Genomic DNA, 23,089 nt, shown 5'->3' with positions numbered 1-23,089 from the left:
TCCCCGTGATAGTATTATGCTGTGCCACATTAAATGTACTGAGGCATGGTAGTTAGAAAGCCACATAGCCCATATAATGAAAATAGTGCTGCTAGTGGTGAATTTTAAAATAAACATCTGGGCTCTGTGGGCCTCCCCCCTGCAGATCCTTAATAGGCTGTGGAACCAAAATAACGAAGCATTTTACTTCATTGTAATTTACTCTGAAGTATTAATGCGTTACATATGCCAACTTATTCACATCACCACTGGCTTATGGCCGACAACTATTGTCTTGTAGAATTCAAATGCTGAAACAAAAACATACTCCCAAACTGGTGCCCCTCGTTCAAAATCACCTTCACGATGGTGGCCCAGCGTCTACAAGTGGTGAATTTGAAACCATACTTTCCGCAAAGGTGACACGATTGTTATCCTCAGCCGCAACAAACAGTAGACTACATCTAAAGGAGCCTGGAGAAATGTGACGCTCCTCCATGTCGGTTCAATGCCTGTGCGTAATTCGGTGCTTCCAGAGCGCTCCAGTTGCGCGGGGTCGCATCCAGATGTGTGTGTGTTTTTCTTTACCGTGCGACTGAGACGTCGAGGAGCCTCTGAACCAATCAGCACCGCCCGGAGGCGGGTCGTGTGTGGACTGTTGTAGATATGGAAAATGGACAATTTAACACGCACACTCATCATTCATGTCCCTACGGGGAAACCTGCGCTTTTGCATGCTGAATTGATTCGCAAATGCCCCGCCGTGGTGTGAAAAGGAAAATTACCAGAGAGGGGAAGAGCGTGGTTCGCCACCCGGTAAGAGCGAGCTCTCTGTCGCGGAGAAGTCGGAGCGCAGCGGGGATCGTACTGGGTGATTTCTGCTGTCTATGTTTAGAGGCTGCGTTCATTGTAGATGCATCTGAGTAGGCTAATAATGGATAACCCGATGTTACTGCTGAGATTAATCTCGTCTTCTGTATTCAGACTTACAGAGTGTTTCTCATTTGGCTCATGTGGATCTTATCCTCTGGTGTAAAAGGCATCAATCACCATTGCAAGCTCATGTTCTTACAAATACAACGAAACGCTTCATTGTCCGCTTATATTTGGCAGAGGCACATGTTGCGATTGTAAAACTGGGAATATGTTTCTGTAAAGTGCGTTTTCCACCATAAAGCTGCCTTAACTGCTCGTCAGTTCCTGGTGTATTGTTTGTGCGATGCTCAGCGCACCTTTGTCACTCACGCTGCTTATAGATTTTAAGATGGGAATCACGAGTATTTACAGCAGCGCTTGACATCAAGACTAGAAGAGCTTTTGTTATTCCGTAGCGGTTGTGTAGAGATAAAATAGTACCAGTAGGTCCCTATAATCCAAACTCAACATTAAGTGCAACAGGGGCACTTTAATTCACCACTGGATTATCATGAGACTACCAGCCTTTATTTGACAGACGCAGCCTGGTTCAGTAAATCCAGGTGGCTGGTGGTGGTGGTGGCGGCGGTGGTGGTGAGGATGATGATGTGCGGTCCACGGTGCTCTGACTGAGAGAGGTGCATGCTGGATAATAACCCGGAGAACCCGACATATCAGCGAGTGAGAGATCAGGGGAATTTGGAGGACAGACGCGAGGGGGAGCGGCGGGACACTCCTCCGCCTTGACATTTATTTTTTCGGACGCACCCGGTCGGTGCCTGTGTTCGCTCTGTGTCAGTCTGTTGTAACTTAACCGTATTGTAGAGCGGGATCGCCCCGTCAGGAGGAGAAGTTGGTGTTTTCAGCCTCTCCGGCTGGTTGTCATCGGCTGTGACAGCTCCGCCAGAGCAGGACGCTCAGCAGTTCACTGTAGCAGCTGCTGATCCCGCTTGAGAGGGGGGCGACTGGAGAGTCTGTTCTGACCCTCCCAGCTCAGAACTGGATGAGCCTGCTACAGCCACCTGCAACGGATGTCTGTATGAATCTGTGACAGGTATGCTGAGAGGGTGGTGGCATGTTTTGACTCAGTAGCGTTTAAATGCTGTAGCTGTGTCACAGCCTGATTCATTTCTAAGTAATTCTAACGCTGTAGTAGATAATGATGCTCTCTGTGGGTCCTTGCTGAGCCCTGAGCCAGCCCTCTGAGCTTTGGAAAGTCTTCACAACACGTTGAGATCCTTTGGCAGAGGATCTGCTTCTCCCTCTGGACAGATGGGCTGCGGGTGGCACATTACTCTGCCACCATCCAAGAATGTTAAATAATGTTATACCACTATAATTCAGCTGTCATACTGTTTCTGTATGCAAAACGGTGGCCAGCACGATCAAAATCAGAATGACTTTAAACCTAAAGTGCACTGAATGTAAAGTCTTGGCATGTTCACTCCTCAGACTTTTATTGGCTACCGATGAAGACAGTGACAGCAGGAGGCATTAGGGAACAGTATCGTACAGTATAACATGACCTCTTCACTCTCACTGTCATTGTGAATTAAGCATTTCTTGAGCGCTGTAGGGAATTTCCGATTACTTGAGAGCTTCTTTGAAACCTGTGAAATCTATACCTGTGAAATACCTTGAAATATGTATAACACCTTATTTGAAAAACAAACAGGCCACAGAGTTGTGTCTTATTAATGTAGTCCGAATAAGAAAAAAAAACAAAACTTTGTTCTGACTCCTGTTTGTCTTGGATGCCGCCCTTGCATTCAAGATATCTTAGCTAATAGTCCAGGAGAGAGCTGAAAATTACCTGCTTTCACATCCTGCTAAGTGCTCCATGTCTTAATGAATCCCAAAGAAACAAACAAGGCCGCAGGAGTTCATAGCAGCAATTAATTACAAGTCTCTGGCTAATTTTTTCATGAAAAAAGGAAAAAAATGAAAGATGGCGACTTTCGGTGGTCCCAAATAAAATGCTGTCATTATCACGGATGCACCAAAAAAGGGGCTCACTGGGGAGGGTGGATCCTGACAGCAAGCTGTACGTGGATTTCGTCTGATTTATGAAATGACTGCATTGTAATGGCAGACCCCCTCGTCTTAATGGGATTTTCCATTCATGATGGTTCTGTAATACCCTCCCTTGGTGATTAAGAGAAGCACAAATCTTGTCATGTTGAGGCGTTGTCCAAGACGGACAATATTCAGATTCCAGAGGGGGTTGGCATTTCCATAATCAAGGCATTCAATACAGGGGTTGAGAATATCAGTGTGCAGCCTTTATAAGCTATTAACCCTGATGGGTCACTGTGCATAGTGTTCATGGATGCTCACGCACTTTTTACTGTGCTTCTGCTGTGCTCATAATCAAGTTTGGGAGTAAAGGAGTGGTATTAAAAATAAAACTTTATAGTGTTATAATCAGCGGTATTGTTATAAATAATAGAATCAGAGGAGAAACTCATTTTCCCACGAGAATATTTTAAAATCTCAGATTGATAGGGACACTCTGCTAATTGAACCTTGTCTGGAATGTGCGTTTTCTTCCTTACCCCAGGGTCAGATGCTTTATCTTCCCCCCGTTGTCAAGGTCAGATTGTTTATAGGCCGATCTGATATGAGTTCTGCGATAGGACTGCCTCCAGGCCCAAGCTGCAGAGATAAGATGGGTTGCAGGTAGGATGCACTGCGAAGCAGGACCAGTTAGTAAGGCAGATGGATTTTGCTGCACGCTGTTTCTGCAGTGTGTGTGTGTGTGTGTTGTCAGGTGCACAGCCAGGCACCCAGAACACAGAGCAGCGTAATTGCAATATCAGAGTCTTCAGTAGGCTTTTGCACTCTATATGCTCAGAGCTGTGTGTCAGTCTTAGCTATGATCTTTGTCTCTGTCTAGGCGATGGAGCCTGATCTGCACATTTTCTGTCCCTAGGACTGTAAACAGCGCTGCCAAATTCAGAGCGCAAGCTTGAACCTCCTAATAATTGTTCCTACCCATCTTGTTCATTCTGTTAATTAGCCCTTGTGGCGTTGGAGTGCAGCATATTGTTGAGACATAATTAATCAACCCGGCTTGTAATTATGCTGGGTTTGGAATGTGAGCGCGGTTGGGAGGCTGGTTGTGTTGCCGGGCATTCAGCTTGAGGTAAACATCTTATTAACCGTGTCAGAGCCCTGCAACCCATGCAGAGCAAGTACGGTGTTATTAAGGTGGAGAAAAACGTGCTGTTATCCATATTATGAAGATGGCCTCATAAAAGAACCAGCGCTTGATTTAGGTTTATGGCCATTATGATTCCAAGGTGGTCGAGCTAATGGAAAAATACTCTGGTAACTGCATGGAGAAGGCAGGACAGAATATTTTTCATACAGTAAAAAGCCATTTGTTCAACTCACTAAATTGTGCATATGCGTCTGTGTTATGTTTCTGCTTACATATGCATATGGTATGAGTGGGAGTGTGAGAGCGCCTCAGTTTCAAAGGGCAACTAGTAGGTGAGGACAGAAAATAGAGCATGGATCACATCCCAGTGGTAAGCCTTTAATGCAGGTCTGTCAGGGGAGACAGCCGCTATTTTTTTCTTTTTTTTTCTTTTTCTTTTTCGAACCGCAGCAGGATTTCTTTGGTTCGCCACAAACAGACAAACCTCACACACTCAACCTGACTTCTGCTCAGGTTGTAGATAGCCAGAAAGTGATGGAAATGCAACCCTGCTATTATGCAGGCATCCGCCACTCTCGCCAATAAAAACATACATAGTTAATGGGCACATACGCAAATTCCTAGCCATCCTGTCCCCTGCAGTCACTATAAGAAAGAAACATACACTAACACAGTGGTTAGAGTATGTAACCTTCAGCTACTTATATTTCCCTAATATTTGCTTTTTGCTTGTGATATGGATCATTTTATATCTTCAGGCCCGTAAATTATGTCTAATTATATCTATTATGCATAATTATACAATACTTTAAGATGTTCATGAAACTACAGCCCTATACTGATCCTATTTCTATATAGTAGATTTCATTGTAACTGGTGCAGTCTTCCATTACTGTGCTAGATTGAGGTTGCCTACACACACACACACACACACACACACACACACACACACACACACACACAAACACAAACAGGAAACAGTGCATGTATGTAATGTAGCATAATTTTATCTCATTTTTATACTCTCCACTCTCTTTACACTGTATGAGAATGTATGACGTTAATACAAACCCAACATTTCTTACTGCGTGCTTCACATTAAACAGGGGGTGACTTTTATAGTGAAGAAACCACAAACCACAGTGTGTTTATCACTGCGGCTGGTGCAGACCGTGATGGGTCATCAAAAATGCATCTACAAAACAACGGTCTTTTCATGACTGCAGTTCAGGTTGTGACTGCCCGATGAGTTTTAATTTTTACGGAGGAGTGATGGAACAAGAAGCAGCAGCCACAGCTCCCAGCTCCTTTTACATTGGATGGGAAACTACTTTCACCCTGCGCAGCATGAAATCAGATTGCAGTTGTTCATGGAATGATGGGAAAGGCAGATTATTGACTGACTTCTTTATTGAGTGAGTTTGTTTGGCTGCACTGTAACAGATACACCCTTCTGGTTTATTTCTGACTACACTTGGTGTTACCACAGTAACCACAGACATTTAAGGATAAATTATTCACAGATAGAATGACCGTTCAAACTGCCCTCTGTTCAGTGACATATGCAAGGGGTAGACATAGACATCGCTTCATTTTAAGAGACCACAAGTCAAAAAAGTTGGGAATCACTGCTACAACACAACCAACCTAGTGGAGCTATCTTCTGGTCCCCGGTCTCACTGTCACATCTCTCAGGCCTGAAATGACAGAGTCCAGGATTTAATTTTAGCGCGACTGAACCTTTCACCTCACCACAAGATTTGTGTTTTCTTCAGAACACTCTATTTGTCGCCAGCAAAAACACACATGCCAGATGTGTGTTTAAGTATAGTTTAGACAGAGGCTCACACACAAAAAGACACTGAAAGGCCTGCTACCACACCGGCAGTTGTACAGTGCAATCATCCAGGATTTGTGTCAGAGTATCGCAGGCCTCCATCATTCAGGTGGACTGTCTTTACTACCATATCATTTGGGAAGGAATAGAAATATAATTTTACAAGGCATTTGGCCCATCCAGTGTCAATTTACAATTTGCTCTCTGTCACGATACCAAATCATTTCAGGCTTCATAATGCTGCTGCTGCTGTTTCTCTTACACTAGCTACCTGGAGAATGAATGTAATGGTAGGGCATTTCATTCTTCAGTATTTACCAAGCCACTTGTGCTCGGGGCTGGTGCTATATGGCCAGAAAACCGCAAATTGAACAAATAAGGGAAATGTCAATCTGTCCCTGAAAGACAGAAATCTCTTTATGTATAGCATTTGGTGGAAGGAAAACACAAACTGACAAAAGCTGAATTTCCCGTAGAAGGCCATCATCAGTGACATCCATTTCAGAGCATGTCAGTTCTCATTTTCTATCAAAGCCAGCCACAGTTGAATAAGCTGCTGTGTAAACACAATTCAACGGAGCCAGATGGGATGACAAATTTCAATTCCATTTCCCTGAATGACTTAATAGTGTAGTTCTGTGAAAAACCGCAGCAGGTAGAAACAGCTGAGGGAAGCCCTTAAGGCCCGCGGAGAGGAAGAGCTCGAGGGCAGGAAGTGTAGGGATTGGGTACAGCTGTCACCCATGAAATATCAATCATTAAGTCCCTCTCCCGCGTTGTCGTTCTTTTCCTTCCATGCCTCTTGTCCTTCAGCCTCACCTTTTATTCCCCTAGACTTGTTGCTTTGCTTATAAGTACTGACCTTCCCGTGTCCTCCGTATCTACCTGTATTCAACAATGAGTTCAGCTTCCGAATTAAATTACATTCAGTAGAGAAGTTCAGTCCTTTAAAGCTGTAATCGATAACATTTCAGTCCTGCTTGATTTGCAGACTCCCGTTGTTACTGGCAGTGTCACCAAGTGTGATTTAATACAATATTTTTTCAAAAAATACAACAGAGGAGCAACTTGAGTATCTGTTTACACCCCAGCCAAACAAAGTCTTGTTATTTCAATAAAGTCACTCAACAATAATTGTAACTGTGATCTGATTTTTCCCACACAACAGTGGAACACTAGTTCCCTTGCTGAGAAGTTGTGGTGATGTGGAGATGTGGAGCTGTTTAAACACTCACTGTGGCTGCTCCTTCTTGTTCCATCACTCCCTCGCAAAAACTAAAAATGAATCAGTGATGAAAAAAAATGCTTAAAATGACCATCGTCTTATTTTGTAGGAAGTGTAGGAGTGTACCTTTTTAAAACTGTAGGTATGTCAGAGAGGTATGGTAAGGTGAGAGGTACTTTCTTTACTGATAGGATCTGGAACATTGTGTAGAAGAGCTAGTTTGTCCTGCTCTGATGATATAGTCCATATAAGAACACCCCCCCCCCCAATTTGCAGTGTTGACACAATTTTCTCTTTGCAAGTGTTGACATAATTGCTTGTTCAGTACACTCCGAGTGAACCTTCCTGGAAGTTTCTTTGCACTCAAGGCGAGCAAATGATCAAAGAATTGTTGGCCTTGCAGAGTGTATTCCTCGCGCATGTGATTAAGTGTTCTGTGCCCCGCTCTTCACACCCCCCCACCCCCACCCCCACCCCCACCCCAACCCCCTTTTGAGGACGAAGCAGGAATAATTGCAAAAGGAAAACAGAGCAAAAGTGGTATTGTTTTTAAGTGGAACCCTCCACTCGGTTTAGGGAAAGGAGCGGAAAAGAGAGGGGAAAATTGAGGGAAGGAATGACGGAAGGTTGGACAAGCAGGAATTGAGGTATAGATGGGAAACAAATGACAAGAGGTGGAATTGTAGATCTGAATCCTGCCCTCACCTTTCCTTGAACCCATGTCCTTCCACCTTCAGGGCCCTTTACTCAATGAGCCTTGTGGCTTTTTTCCAGTGCTAGTCACCCAACCATAATGATCCATCATTGATCCATGACAGAGGGACTTCTCTCACCACTTAAAGCCACTTTTCGTGTGTATGTGTCTCTGTCCGTAGATGTGTGTCTTCTCGCTGATTTGCAGCTCCACGGATGTTGTCAGGTCCAGGCATGCCCTAGAGTTTCACTGGTTTACCTTCATCATTGTTTCTCCTTGCTAATGGCCACACACTTTCATTGTACAGTTTGTCCTTGCCCACAAAAGGAAGTATGGTAGAGATCAACAGTATTGAGCAGACGCTTTCACACACCTGGAGCTCTCAGGCAGTAAGATGAAGGAATTAATTCTTTTCTGCTTAGTTATTTAAAAATGGGCAGTTTCATGCCCTGTAATATTATCCTCACATTTTATCCTCCATCCTCTAAACCTATAAAATCTCACTGCCTCAGAAATATTCTAATGTACTGTAATTTTGAAGTCACTTCAAGAATGAGCTTTGAGCTGCTAGTGTTTGATAAGTTACATGAAATGAAGAGCGTAAAAGGTTGTTTTTAATGATAGTGTCTTATTGTGAAATGGCAGTTTAAGTCATGGAAATGGAAACTCCTCCTCCTGTTGTTGAACCAACTGTATTTGAGAGAGACCATGGCGCATTTAGATCAATGTAAATATCCTTAGTAGACAGTTATTTTAGCAAGACAACTGCAGGAAGATGGACAAAAGCAATGGCGTCCCCACGTGAAATTACTTGGCATTAGATCTGATAAGGCGGCGGAATAAATTCTTCATGCCCATCAGCATTACCATCATCATAATGATGTCCTCCATCACTTTTCTATTACACCTTCCCGCCATCACTATCAATTATCCCCACGACCACAAATCACAAGGACAGCGCTGGTACACATCTCTCAGCAGAGTGTATCCTGAAGAAGATTGAAGTGTAATTGTATGCGTTGGTGGCAGGGGATATAAAGCACGAAAAAAATCAAGAAAGGAAAATCAATGCCTTAACTAAAGGAGCAAGTGAATTATTGATGAGGAGTATGCAATGGGATCCCAGGTGTCTATTTCTCCCCCCAACCAAGGATTGCTTTTGCTGCTTATGCGGCCACAGTCGTAGCCAGAGAAGTAGAAACAAGGACGGTGCCAAAAACCCACCCACTGACGTCTCCACAGGCGGATCAGCCGGCCTGAATTATCTGGTGCAGTGTGGCAGACGCTAGCCGCTGTGTTCACACACGTACAGTTAAAATCCATTTAAATAAAGACTTCAGTCTGCCCAAGTCCTGCTGCTACAGTCAAGCTACTCTGTCAAGGACTAGTGCTGTCACAAAAATCAAGTCTGAGTGAAGTTAGAGTCTCTGCTGCCTCATTTGAAACAGCGTTCGACTAACGGCGCTACTTTTATCCACAGTTTTTCCCTCAGTGGTGTCAAGTCTGAAATGTTTTCTCATGTCATCTCTCTGATGTTTTAGTGTAGTAATTATCTGTGTAGTGTGGCCCCCAAGTTTTGTTCATGTAGAATTAGCCAAGAGAAAAACAAAAGTCTAGTTCAGTTGTTCCCAACCTGTGGTCCGGGACCCGCTGGTGGGTCACAAAAGTATTGCAAGTGGGCCGACAAATCATTTGCAAAATGGTATAATTTTGTTGAAAAGATTGATAAATTATAAATATATACATATATACATATATATCGCATACTTGTTTGCTATCTCAGTCTGATTGCACACTTAAAGATTGCATCCATGGCTAAAACTGTATAGTATCAAAATGGATAGCAGGAAGAATTAAAAGTATAGTCAAGGGACATATGGTGAATCGGCAAGTGATCTCTCCCACTTCAGACAGGAAAGAAAAATTGAGCTTCCCCCGCTTTCAGTTCAGTCCTGAATGTTCGATTGTTATTGAAATAAAAAGTGTTCTGAGAAGGCATTATTTGGCCTCCGTATTGTTACGGGGTCGGATGTGGGCCGCCAACATTTTAGAGATGTACAAGTGGGCCATGATTCGGAAAAAGGTTGGGAACCACCGGTCTAGTTCATCTTTGGATCATAAGGTTGCATCATAAGGATTTAGTTCTGATGTATGGATTGAGAAAATTGTTGGATCACTTCGTTTACAAATCCTTTTGAAAAACAGTTTTAGTAGATGAACAGAAAACATATGGTGTTCTAGTTAAAACGACACTGTTTTTCATTACTTTCCCCAAAGCTGCGGTTTTCACTACATAACATATAGTACACATTCATAATCCCGATGAAAAGCTGTTCAGTTCATACATAAATCTTTTTCCTGTGCCCTTTTGAGGTGTAGAAATCTGAGGATGCATTGTTTACCCACACCACCAGTGTGCTGTTTGTTTTATTGCAAAGCAGAGGAGGCAGGCATCACTTCTGCTTGGCTGGAGAAGAGGCATAAATGAGGAATGTGAATGAGAGGTAGAGAGAGAGCGGCCAGGTGAGACCTGAAAGCTGCCTTTGTGTGGCAGCTGGCAGTTAGAACACTGCCCTTCAGTGTGAGGTGTTCTCCACACACACACACACACACACACACAGACACACACACACACACACGAGTATACTGTATATGTAGGGGTGTCATGGGGTGATGTTTGGCAAAAACATGAGGCTGAAAAACCGTTGCAATTTTTGCGAATGAAAGAAAAAGCCTTCACCCCCCGTCTCTCTCCAAGGTGAAAGGACGTTTCAGAGCCATAAAACGGCTTTGTTTTCCTTCTGCGTTTCCAAATCTCCATTTCAGATGCTAAACGCTCTTTTATTTTCTCCTCTGCTGCACTTCAACTGTATCTGGCTCCGTTCAACTGGAGCTTGAAGAGCATGATAATATCTCGTCCCTTCTGCCGCTCCAAGGTTTAACATACTATCGCAAAAAGACTACTCCAGAAGTCGGTGCACGGTTTTGTATCCACCTATTTTCACAGGAATGTGGAAGCCAGAGTGGGGCAGAGATAGAGAGAAGGTTGACTTCATGAGGAGATGGTTTTGATTTGTGGCTAATCAGGGTTGGATAACTTTTTGACAGAGCGCTGAGTTTTACTTTTTCTCAATTTTTCTCTTTATGAGCTCAGGCTGAAGAGGGATTGTGACAGTTTAAAATCTTCTGCTGCCTGTGAAACATTATCCAGCTGTGCTGCTTTATTGCCATTTGATTATATGTGTGTTTTTGTGTATTAAATGTGATTGAGGTTGCAGATTACATATGTCTTTCCAAAATGAAAAGCTATCCAAATGAAAGCTTATACCCACCGGGTGATCATAAGTGTTAGTTATGGCATCTCTTGAAATAGCAGTTTCACAGCTAATCCCAGAGTGTGTCTCAGCGCTGGTTGCGGAACGGCAACTCTGTCTGTGTACTGATCTGTATTCTTGTTTGTTTACTTCTGTCCAGGAGGGGCCCTGCAGACAGCAGTCGCGCCAGGCACCATGAGGCAGCGAGCTTGGCCCGAGAGAGCGGAGAAATCACCCTTCATCACTCTCAACCAGGCTGGGCAGCGGGAGAAATGCACACAGCAGAAGCAGCAGCAGCAGCAGCGGCGGCAGCAGCAGCAACACAAGCCACAGCAGAGACAGGCTAATACACACAACTGAGAGTGCAGTGGAGAGCAAATGGGGAAGGCAGAAAGAGACTGAGAGAGGGGAGTCAGTAACTCAGATTGCATCATTCTAAATGGCAAAGTGGCCCGGGCCACACTCAGAGGCAGTGATGTCCTTGTTAACACATTGTCCTCCGTTAGAAGCTCCTTGTTAGAAGTCACAAGTCAGTCCCCCACCCCTGTGAGGCTACAGAGCTGAGGGGCAGAGGAAAAGCAACACAGAGGACGAGATAGAGAGAGAGAGAGAGAGAGACCGAGCGGAAAAAAGAGACTGTGACAGGCCCCCATGCAGGCGCGTAAGAAGTATGTTCTGCTGGGCTTGTGTGCGTGCTGCTGGCTGGTCCTCTTTTACTGGGGTGGCGGAGTCCAGCTACGTCTGCTCCGGCTGCTGACACGCCAGCGGGGTGAGGTTGTGCGCCCCTGGCCCAACTGGACCGACCGGGCCTTCCTGCCCCGCTATGCCCACCTGGACGAGCTCCAGACGGACCCGGGGACAGCCGAGTCTCCCCGCCAGCGGCGACAGGCATGGTCCGCCATCTATAAGGACAGCCGCTGCCGCATGGAGACCTGTTTTGACTTCTCTCGGTGTCGCCGCAGAGGAAGGGAAGGGTTCAGGGTGTATATATATCCATCAGAGAAAAATGACCGCGTGTCAGAGAGCTACAGGAAGATCCTGACGTCTATAGGTGAGTCACGGTACTACACCTCAGACCCCCGTGAAGCATGTCTGTTCGTGCTCGGGATAGACACCTTAGATCGCGACCAGCTATCAGGACAGTTCGTGCCCAATGTGGACGAACGCATTCGTGGTTACCCGTTGTGGAATGACGGGAGGAACCACCTGATCTTCAACCTGTACTCAGGCACCTGGCCTAACTACACAGAGGACCTGGGCTTTAACATCGGCCAGGCCATCTTAGCCAAAGCCAGCCTCAACACGGAACATTTCAGGCCAGGCTTCGACGTCTCCATCCCTCTGTTCTCCAAGGATCACCCGCAGAAGGGCGGAGAGCGGGGCTGGCTGGTGAGGAACACCATCCCGCCACGGAGGAAGTACCTGCTGATGTTCAAAGGGAAGCGTTACCTGACCGGCATCGGCTCAGACACCAGAAACGCGCTCCATCACATCCACAACGGGAAGGACATCGTGTCGTTGACGACCTGCCGCCACGGCAAGGACTGGGAGAAGCACAAAGACTCCCGCTGTGACCACGACAACCTGGAATATGAGAGGTAAGACAGGGGTCACATGGCCAGTGGGGAGGGCAGTAATGAGGTGACGTTAAAAGGAGAAACGAGCTGTGAGTCAGTGTGGCACTATACAGGGTTTTATGGGAAACAGAGTCAAGTGTTATTCTTTTATGGGGAAATACACAGTGGTGTTGCTCCGTTCGCCTTCTTATTTGGACTTTACATGCTGTTTTATTGCTCTTTTAGATGTCAGATTTTCTACAAAGCGGCGTCAGTGGTAGCTTTTGCGTACCACCAGTTATTTTTGTCTCTCTTTTATTGCTGCACGGGGTTTTTCACTGTTCGCGTTTTATGTTTGGCAGTTGCTTTTCAGATCAAAGATGTTAGACACGGACTCAAGTCTCTGGAAATTTAGATTCAGGTCAATATTTACAGCAATTGTGTTAGTATTATTAGAAGTACAGTTAAACAGTAGTTGTAAAGGAATGCAGTGACTGACCTTGAGCTCTTTCTAATCATCTAATCATATTTTTGGAATGGTTTTGTTGCCGTCGTTGTTGTTGTTGTTGCCGCCGTTGTTGTTGTTGTTGTTGTTGTTGTTGTTGCATAGGGAATAACCCTGCCATCTCCACTTTACTTGAAATTATATTTTTACTGATTAGATGGTGGGTGGCGCGGATGAAAGACACGGGAAATGAGATTCCAGCAATGCTGAGCGTGATGATTTATTATTAAAACCAATTAATTTCAGCATAAGACCTTTGCCACGGATTGAAAACAATTCATACAAAGACATATATTATTTTACAATCCAATCTTCAGCCGTGTGTGCTGTATGGGCCTTTTTCAGAGAGAAGTGTTTCAAGAATATGAGCACCATTGTTGAGTTAATAATGAAAAGCTTTCGGAAACACTTCATCTGCCAAATACACAATGTAGCAGCCGCTTGGTAAACATGTCTCATCCTTTCGAGTACTTTTCATAGTCTCCTACTGGCTTATTAGAGCTCAGGCAGTGATTTTAAAAACAGATGGAAATAAATGCATCTACTCAAAATAAACAATATAATATTTTTTATTTTTTTGCTTATTAAAATCATTAGTCATTATCATCATTACCTTCTGGGGATTAATCTTTTAGGTAAAACCTGACCTCCTTTTGTAATCACAATGTATTACTATATTTATTATTCATCGCAGAGGAGCCTCAGTGTAAACCCAAACACTGCTTGAAATGTGTTGGATTTAGCAGTTCGAAGAGAGGTTGAGACCCTGAATGCCGAGACACAAGGTCCTGTACACTGGTGGTTACTGAGAGAGCAAAGGGATAAGTTTTGTATTCAACAGGGTTCATATGATGGTTTTAAAACTATTTTAAAGGACTGACATAAAAGACCTTTTTTTCCCCCAAAGTTAACATGTTAACAAAGCTAACACTGTTCATACGTGTTTACTGCAACTACAAAATACTAAATTTGGTAATTGCAGTATCATGGACCTTGTAAAAGATGAAGTAGATCACATTGGTAATGGCAAGCACTGCAAATGTTCTTTATTTATATCATTACATTTTTCTATTTCATGGCACCAGCTTGAAGCATTTTGCCTGAGCCATTACTGCACACTACATACTCAGTAATTCAAGCCAAACTGTGATTAGAGTCTGCTTAAATGAAGTTTTGTGCAAATGTCATTATCTTCTAATATTCTACGCCATAGTAATTACATAGTGATACAGAGGAACAATACTCCCCTGTAACACAGCCCCTGTGCTTCACTCCTACTTGCTTAACTTACACTTTGCAATGAAAGTTAGAAGTTGAAGTGCTGACAGAGCTCCTCATTATAAAGTCTGTGCCTGTCCATTCACAGACAGGAACCAAGAGCAGGATAGTCTGACAGTGCAGAACATTCACAGACAGGAGAAGATGGATTCTACTAAAAGTAAGAATCAGAATAATGAAAGAATGGGGGGGGGGGGAGTCAGAGCCACAGCAGTCTGTCTGTTCGACCATGACTCTATAGCAGCGTGTGGCAATAAGAATAAGACCGCAGGATAACTTAAGCAGAATTATGAACAGTGCCATTGTTCCATAATAGGGGAATAAACAAAGATAATTAAAGTGTTTAGAAGTTTTGCTGGAATTAATTTGATAGACTGATTTATACTTTGACAAACAGAAGCAGAGAAAACTCAAGCGCAGGATTGAGGCCGACTTATGGGAAGCTAAAGCTGTTCAGAAATGTTTTTCGATCACACACACAAAAAAAAGCTTTGTGTTTGTGAAACTTATATCCCTCACGTCCTCACTGTGTGCTGCACTGTAAAGGCCTGCTCATACCAGAAGTGGCGGAAAGAATTTAACTATTAATGGATTGTCAAAATAATAGTCAACTAATTGATTAATTGACTAATTAGTTTAGCTCAACTTAGAAGTGCATTCATACAGAACTCAGAGTCATAAAAAAGAACTCATGTTTAAAAGTGAAATGAAGGGGGCGTCGTGTAGCGTAGTGGTCTAAGCAGGCGCCCCATGTGTAGAGGCTACAGTCCTCGCTGCAGTTGGCCCCGGTTCGAATCCCGCATCGGACGGCCCTTCGCTGCATGTCATTCCCCCTCTCTCTGCCTCCCCGATTCCTGTCTCTCTCCACTATACTATCAAATAAAGGCATAAAAAGCCCCAAAAATATACTTTAAAAAATAAAAAAAATAAAAAAAAAGTGAAATGAAGTTCAATTTACTTACAACAAAACTTAAAAGATTGGTCCCTTTTCGATTAAGTCCTGTACAATATTTCACAGTGTAGTGGTTTTTTTTTTTTTTTTTTTTTTTTTTTTAACTGCATCTACATTGCTGAAGTGCTTCTCCTCTGCTGGACGAAGCCTCTCTGGCATAAGAAAAGCCAACTGCTAAACCCTGATTTAAATCTAAGCCACAAGTTGTTTTCAGGTGTTCTCAAATGAACGCTCGAAGCAAAGCACTTTAAAAGCATACAATATGACTTTTCAGATATGGTTTACCCCGGGATCAGCAGTGAGGTGGTGGTTCTGATCCAAGCACGCTCCTATGCTGCGGCCTATAACTGGCTACCTTAGGCTTGTTTACATTGGGCTGGGCAGCAAAGGGATGGAGCTGCTCAACACTGTATGAATGAGCTCATTTATTCCACACAGCCCACTACTCAGACACCTGGGTGGGCAGGGGTGTGTGTGTGTGTGTGGGATGGGAAGGAGGGGAGAGGATAGCAGGGGGGGGGGTAGGGGGACCCATGTGGTATTTTTTGTGGTAAGTTTGGATACGGCAAAGGCTCTGAGGGTGTGAAAGTGTGAATAGGGGAGGCGATGTGAGAGACAGCTGCCGTTTGTAAGAAAAACACAAAAAAAGCTGCATGATTTTTTTTCCTCTCTCTCTCTCTCGCTCTCCCTCTCTCGCCTTTTGTATGAAGACTCTTTCACTGCAAAACGGGGGGCTTTTAGCCTTGGAGAGAGAGGTGTGAAGGAGGGTCTCGGGGTGGGGTGGTGGGAGGAGGAGAGGGGATCACATCTCTCTTTTAGCATCCTTTGAATCTCTTATTGGTGAGAGAAGAAGGGGATTTCTGAGGGTAGAACATGAGAACCGTGGAGACTGTGGAATTGAAATGAATGAAAGAAAAAGAAAAGAGGACAATATGAAAAAAAAAAAAAAAGAAAAAGGAAAACCCGTGAGCAAGGTCTCTGTGTGAAAACCAAGTTCACGCCAGGTAATGACACAACCTTGCCTCTCCATCTGTCTGCTACTCTGGCATTTTCTCCCCCATTTGTGTCTTTTTTTTTTAGTCTTTTAGATCTTTTTGTCAATAATCCAGCGACTGTGCTAATAATAATAATCACAGTCTACGTCACTGAGCAAACACGTGTCTTTGTGTGCGTGGCTGTCACTGCTATGTATGCATAAGCTTGTGTTGTGTTTGTGTGTGTGTGTGTGTGTGTGTGTGTGTGTGTGTGTGTGTGTGAGACTGTCTCACGGTCAATGAGGCTCTTAGAAGGTGGTACCAGGTTAATGAGCGCATGCATCTGGTACAACAGCAGATTAGCCCTGAGGGACCTGGACAAGACAGCAACCAACGGACAAAGGGCACGAGGAGGTGGAGGAGGAGGAGGAGGAGCACTTGGCGGGAGGGGGAGGGGAACTCAGACGAAGAGATCAATAGACCATTATGACATTTTTTTTTTTACCCATATAAGAACCTGAATGTACCACCCACCTTTTCAGACTAAAGAGAAAATTAATAGGGCTTTAAATTACTTTCATTGTTTTTCCATTAACTTTAATGAGTTTTTCAAACAAAGAAATGCTAAAATGTCTAAAGCTGGAAAAATATCATGATTTAGTTTGTTCAGTTGGTCTTGATTCAAACTCAGAAATTTGGGATAGACTATTGACACATGCTAATATCTGGTCATCTCCGTTCCAATACTGTTCATTCCAGTATGTTCCAGCACCAAATGAAATTAAAGGGTAGGTTTATATGAGTCAGTGGGATTTGGCGCATTAGAAATGATGCATATAATGCCAATGGTTATACATCATCCTTTGTAAACCAGTAGCAACACATCTGTACATCTGACTTCAGAATCGGAGCTGTGTGAAACACAGTAACTCACAGTTTGTGTGTGTACATCAGTGTGCACTTGAGTTTCTCATGGAGTGATATACAACTACAGCCTGTCAAATAACCTCTGAACATCATTTTTCAAGATCATAATCTTAATCTGACACTTATTTGAGCCCAAAGAATTACCCAAGTGACATCACTTCTCATTCGCTCTAGATTTATTTCTCTGGGTTCTGATACCTGAGATTTCTGACTCCACCCTAATACAATGGAGTTGAAAAAAATAATCAACAGGTTTCACAGGAACAGTCATCCACACTAGAAACAGGAGTGTGCCACCTGTGTTCAACCCAGGTTGGTAGGAAGATACACATTTACCCTTTTATACTTACCACTAATACAGGTTTAAACTGCATCACTGTGCCAGTCACTCCCAAAGACAGCAGTTTAACACCTCCCTACTTTACTTAAGTATTTATGGTATGTATGTTTTTTGTTGGAGTGCAGAATAGATTTGTTTGACTTTATAAGAAATAATATCTCCTTGGTTGTTAGCAAAATAGTTCTTAAAATCAGATTCAGTTTAAATACCTCTGCCCCTGCCATTTCTATTAACATAATTCTACTCTTTTAAACTGCTGAATGGTTGGTAAATGGTACCTGAAAATCCTATTAAAATCTGCCATAGGGAAAAACAGAAGGTGCCTGGAAATGCTTTTTGGGTCTATTCAGTTGGTGTGTAACACCGTGTGTGTGTGTGTTTGTGTGCGTTTGTATGTTTGTATGCATGGATTATGGATGGCAGGAGAGAAAACAGAGCAAAGTTCTGAGAGAGAGACAAGTCAGAGGTAGGACACAGTGGTACCCAAGGCAATAAGAGAAGCAAGAGAGAAAGGAAGAAAAAGGAGAATGTCATGTGGGGAAGATTACAAAAAAAATGGGAAAAAGACGAAAGGATACCGCAGGCAACTTAAGGAAAAAGCAAGAATGAGACAGGGCAAGAAGGAGGGTGACAGAGATGGAGAGAAAAAGGGGGAATTGGAAGAGAAGGGGATACTTGAAGCAAGGGAGAAGCCGTGCTGCAGCCTAATGGCCTAGTTTCCCTCACTTTAGAGAATTCTCTAAGAAAGGGAAGGGAAACGTGCATTGTACAGTGAATGTAAATGAGCAAGAGTGTGAAAAAGAGAGAAGGGCAGGAAGAAAGAGAGGGATGTTTAGGAGATACAAAAGGTACCACAGAAAACACAGAGTTCTCAGGTTCCAGTTTGGACCGAGTAAGAACCAAGTGAGTGTGTTTGTGAAGGAGAATTGATGGTGGTTGAACGGAGATGGACAAAATGCTCAACCTCTCTATTTGGCTAAAATGGCTTCGGTGTATATAAGGGCTGGTGTTGGAAACCGATGGGTCATTATTCACGACCCTCCTTGAAAGCAGCTCAAGGTTGCAAGAGAAAGAGTGGGCAATCAGACTTTAAAACCTGGCTAACAGTTCGGGATGAATGCAGAATACTAATCGGACAAAGCAGAACTGGTGGATGGTGAGAGCAGCGATTTAATAGTATATTCGCCATGCTGAAAGTTGGAAGGAAATGCTTTAGAAATGCTCTCATGCATATGTAATTTGAACAGGAAATTTGCAAACTTTTATGCTGTCATGTGCATGTAAATGCAGTGTAATAATTCCCACAAAGGATTTCAGTGTGGTGCGTGAAAAATGAATCAGCAAAGGAAAGGAAAACAGCGTCACTCTTATCTGCTGGCAGACATTAAAAAAAAGAAGGCCTCCCATAGCTGTGTTGTTACAACTTCAGTACTTGGATAATTTAAATTAATATGTGGGTGTGTACATGCACAGTCGTGTGTGTGTGTGTGTGTGTGTGTGTGTCTGGATCTGTAAACAGTGTGTGCAACAGCGTGTGTGCGATTTGAGATTTTGGCAAACCAAAGAAGAAACGCTGTAGTCCACTGTAATTAGGGCCTGTGAAATTGTACCTCTGAAGATGCTGTGGTTGTGTGTGTGTGTGTGTGTGTGTGTGTGTGTGTGTGTGTGTGTGTGTGTGTGTGTGTGTGTGTGTGTGCGCGCGCGTGCGTGCGTGTATGTGTGTGTGTGTGTGTGTGTGTGTGCGCGCGCGCGCGTGTATGTGTGTGTATGTGTGTGTGTACGCATGTGTGTGTGCGTGCGTGTGTGTGGTTTGTGTGGCCCACGTCTGCTGTCTCTGTTTAGAATACTTGGAAATGAGAGGCAGCCTTGTGATTCTCTGGCACTTGTTCACTCCATCCTCCGTTCTTTTCCTCCTCTCCAGCTCGTGTCTTTCTAATCCCACACACATCAGTTTTCCTCCGTCTCTGTTCTTTCATCAAGTCTGGTCAAATACATTTATAAAGTCATGAAGTGTTTCATAGTGCATAAACTGTTGGACCCAGGGCTTGAAATGACCCCCCTGTCTTACTAAACGTTATTGATGATGTACTTTATTTTTCTTTAAAGCTGCCATAATCCATATTTTCATATTAGCATATGACAATGCGTAATGTGAAAGAGGTCGCTCGTAATGCCAAACCCACAGAGAATTATCTCTGGACTCTGCAGTTCCCCTCAGTACTATGCAGTGTTTTAGCATCTTTCAGCTCATTGTTTTGGTTTTACAGCCCACAGGTTCAATGTTTTGGTTTGCTCTCATCAGCATGTGTTTCCAGCCACAGAAACAGCTTTTTAATCCACTGCACGCTACCTGTGAAGTACCAAAAGGCAGATAGGTAAAATAAGGGACAAGTAGGTGAACATAGTAGCATTTTAGCACCTTGAGCCACATACCATATTGGCCCGAATATAAGACGACCCCAATTATAAGATGACCATCTCTTTTCCTTTGTTTGTTTTTTAAGGATGGAGAACACTTTTACACTTGTTGTCATCAGGAAGCCCTTTCTCTTGTATAAGTGAAGCACAAAAGACATTCATATGTGAAAGCAACATTTGTGTATCTTGTCAATCAGCCACATATACTCACACTCTCTCCCATCAGACACTTGGAAGTAAAGGTCTCTGATACTGACATGCATAAATTACTTTTCAAAAGAACAGAGAAACCTGATCCGAAGAGGACCCTAAAACAGCCAGATCCAACCTGAATAGACGTACCACTTGATCTTTGCTGATACCGCGTACGCTAGGTCCATTCAGGTCTGCTTGGGCATTGGACATACTGACACACAGACCTCAGTGAAACGAGACCTGATACGAGCTGACCTGACTAGACCGAGCAGGCTTGTATCCCAGGTCGGGTCTCGGTTCCTCAAAAAACAATTGGTCCCTTGAAGACCGTTACTTGGTCAAAATAATTGTCTCTCTTTATTTCGCAGCTTTTTGAGCTCATTTTCTGTGACAGATGTAAATATTGGCTCGTTGACAGATTTGTCCATAAACTCGTTTTCAGTCGTCAGGAATTTATTTCACCTTACGAACCTTCCGAAACTTGTGCAGGGTTAAACGTGGTTAACGGCTGAATAACTGAAAGACACACTATAAACAGACTTGAAAACACTCACTAGCCTATCGATGACACCAGCTTTTTCAAAGCTAATATCCACAAAAACATACCACTTTTATTCAGGCCAATACAGTAATTCTTGGAGAGATGGTAGAGACCACAAACAGAGGTAAAAGTTGGGTGAATATCCAGGTGCCAGAAGCAGGACTTACAGTGATTGATAATGTTTCTCCATATCTGAGAATACATTTCTCTTAGAGCACATTTCTGTTATGTTATCACATCCAAACCACCAGATGACCAGACGTCCATGAATTTTGTTGGACAGATAAACCTTTGGCCATAAAATATTTGTAAGGTTTTGGGTCTGACCTGATCTGAAATTCCAGCGTCTAGATGATTATTATGTTTTAGCTGTAACTATGAGAGAGGGAGACACATGATATCAGGTCCAAAAGTCATGTTTGCAAGGTCACAAAATCAATTTAACTTGACTACAACTTATGAGAATGATGACTTTGGCTCTAACATTAACTTGGAAGAGTTCTTAGTGTTGGCAGACGCTCGTGCACTCTGATTCCTCTACTGCAGCTCCCCACACTGTTTATCTGAAAAGCAGAAAAACCACAGCTTTCATTCCTTAGTCTTGAGAAAATGAAATTTTGTATTCTCAAACACAAGCCAGTCACAACCTTGCTTGTCATTTCTCCTGTTTGTGGTCCAGTCATCATGCCATCATTGTTTCTCTCAAAGGTTATAATCCATCCATCTAGTCTGGAGGGATTTAATTTGACAAAAAGCTTGTTGTTTACAAGTAACACCGGCAAAACCAGTGACACTGGAGCCACAGCCACAACATGAGGCAATCAAGCTCTGAAAGGCTTTATGGTGTGCAAGTTTCTGCAAATTTCAGCACTGGTTTTCATACACAAACAAGATGAGGAAAAAGTAGCGTGACAAACTGTCTGGTAGGCGTATCTCCCACACCCAGGCTTTACTTACATTTCAGAAGTCTTGATTTTAATCCCTGCATTAAAAACGACTGTAAATCTAATTGCTGTGATAGACACAATGTGGCAATGGGTGCGCGCACAAGTGAATATTTTTTGCAGCTTTCAAATTGTTCTTTCTCTGTCTCTCACTCACACCTTCTTTGAATGCATCCTCTGCACAACCCTGTAACTTTTCTCCCAGCATCTTGTCTTCCGCCTCTCCTTTTTTTTTTTTTTTTTTTTTCATGCTGTATTGCACAGGGTCCTCCTACAGTTGACTGCAAGTCTCCTACCATTTTTCTGAGCTCTGGTATGCATGATTTATCAACCGACTCTGCTTCTCCATGAAGGCCAAACTTTTTTTGACAGCCCAGCTGTGTCGATGGTGTTACACACAATCGTCTTGCACGCCATTGTGTTAGTTACATGCACATGAGTGCACATTTGCATGCCCACAAACACTGACGAAGAGGTCCCCTCTTTGCTCACACTTGCTAATCTATGCATTCCGGTTCTGACACCATATCCCCCCACCCTTCATGTGTGACAGCATGTGAAAGGTTAAAGGAGGACAGTTCTTATAGTATATGAGCCTCAGTGTCAGACGAGGTTTCATTTAATCCACTTCAATAGAATTGACAATTCAGGAGTCTTGACCACCACCTGTGCTCAAAAGCATGCTGCCCTCTATGGGCAAGCCATACAGCTGATCACCTACACTTTTGATTCAGTTTAGCACACCCTGGATTGTAACAATAAACAATGTGACAATATGAAAGGGGTTGCTTGTAGTGATAAAAACACACACACACACACACACACACAAGCCACACCCCTGGGTTCTACAGAGATTTATAGTTCCTTTCAGCTCATTTTTAATTGTCTGGCCCATAGCTTTACTCTTCTGGTTCACTTATACCACTGTTATAGTGTTGATTCTGACTGCATACTGCAGTTATAGCGACTAGCTGGTGAACATAGCAGAGCATGTAGCAGCTAAGGAGTCAGATATTTCCTGTGGAGTTGGCAGAGACCAAAAACTGAGCTAAAATGCGAGTGAACATTGTACTTACATTTATCATGTGGCCAGAAACACAACTCCTAATGGATTATGATGTTGCTCCGTAACTGCGTGATGTGTAAATAAGCAACTAACAAGTTTACCATATCAATTTAAAAGGTTGTTTCTCAGGCCAACTGACCAAAAAAAGTCAGTTATTTCAGGTCATAAACACAACTTTTGTGTTTCAAGGTTGTGAAATGCCCCTTTTTGATTTCTGATTGGATCATTGAACCACGTACCATCTGGAAAAGGGTTGCGGAGGATCT

At 43.3% G+C, this 23,089-nt stretch overlaps 1 protein-coding gene across 1 annotated transcript in view; it reads left to right on the top strand.

The window, feature by feature from the left end:
- Positions 1–643: 643 nt before the first annotated feature.
- LOC130183471 (exostosin-1c) overlaps positions 644–23,089 on the top strand; it is an 84,708-nt gene continuing 62,262 nt past the window's right edge. The window contains exons 1-2 of the mRNA XM_056398919.1: positions 644–795; positions 11,288–12,725. Of these exons, the coding sequence (XP_056254894.1) occupies positions 11,779–12,725 (947 nt within the window). The 5' untranslated portion in view covers positions 644–795; positions 11,288–11,778. The remainder of the gene's footprint in view (positions 796–11,287; positions 12,726–23,089) is intronic.

The sequence above is a fragment of the Seriola aureovittata genome, chromosome 16 (assembly GCF_021018895.1).
Source record: "Seriola aureovittata isolate HTS-2021-v1 ecotype China chromosome 16, ASM2101889v1, whole genome shotgun sequence".
Classification (NCBI taxonomy): Eukaryota; Metazoa; Chordata; class Actinopteri; order Carangiformes; family Carangidae; genus Seriola; species Seriola aureovittata.
This window is presented reverse-complemented; position numbering and strand designations above follow the sequence as displayed.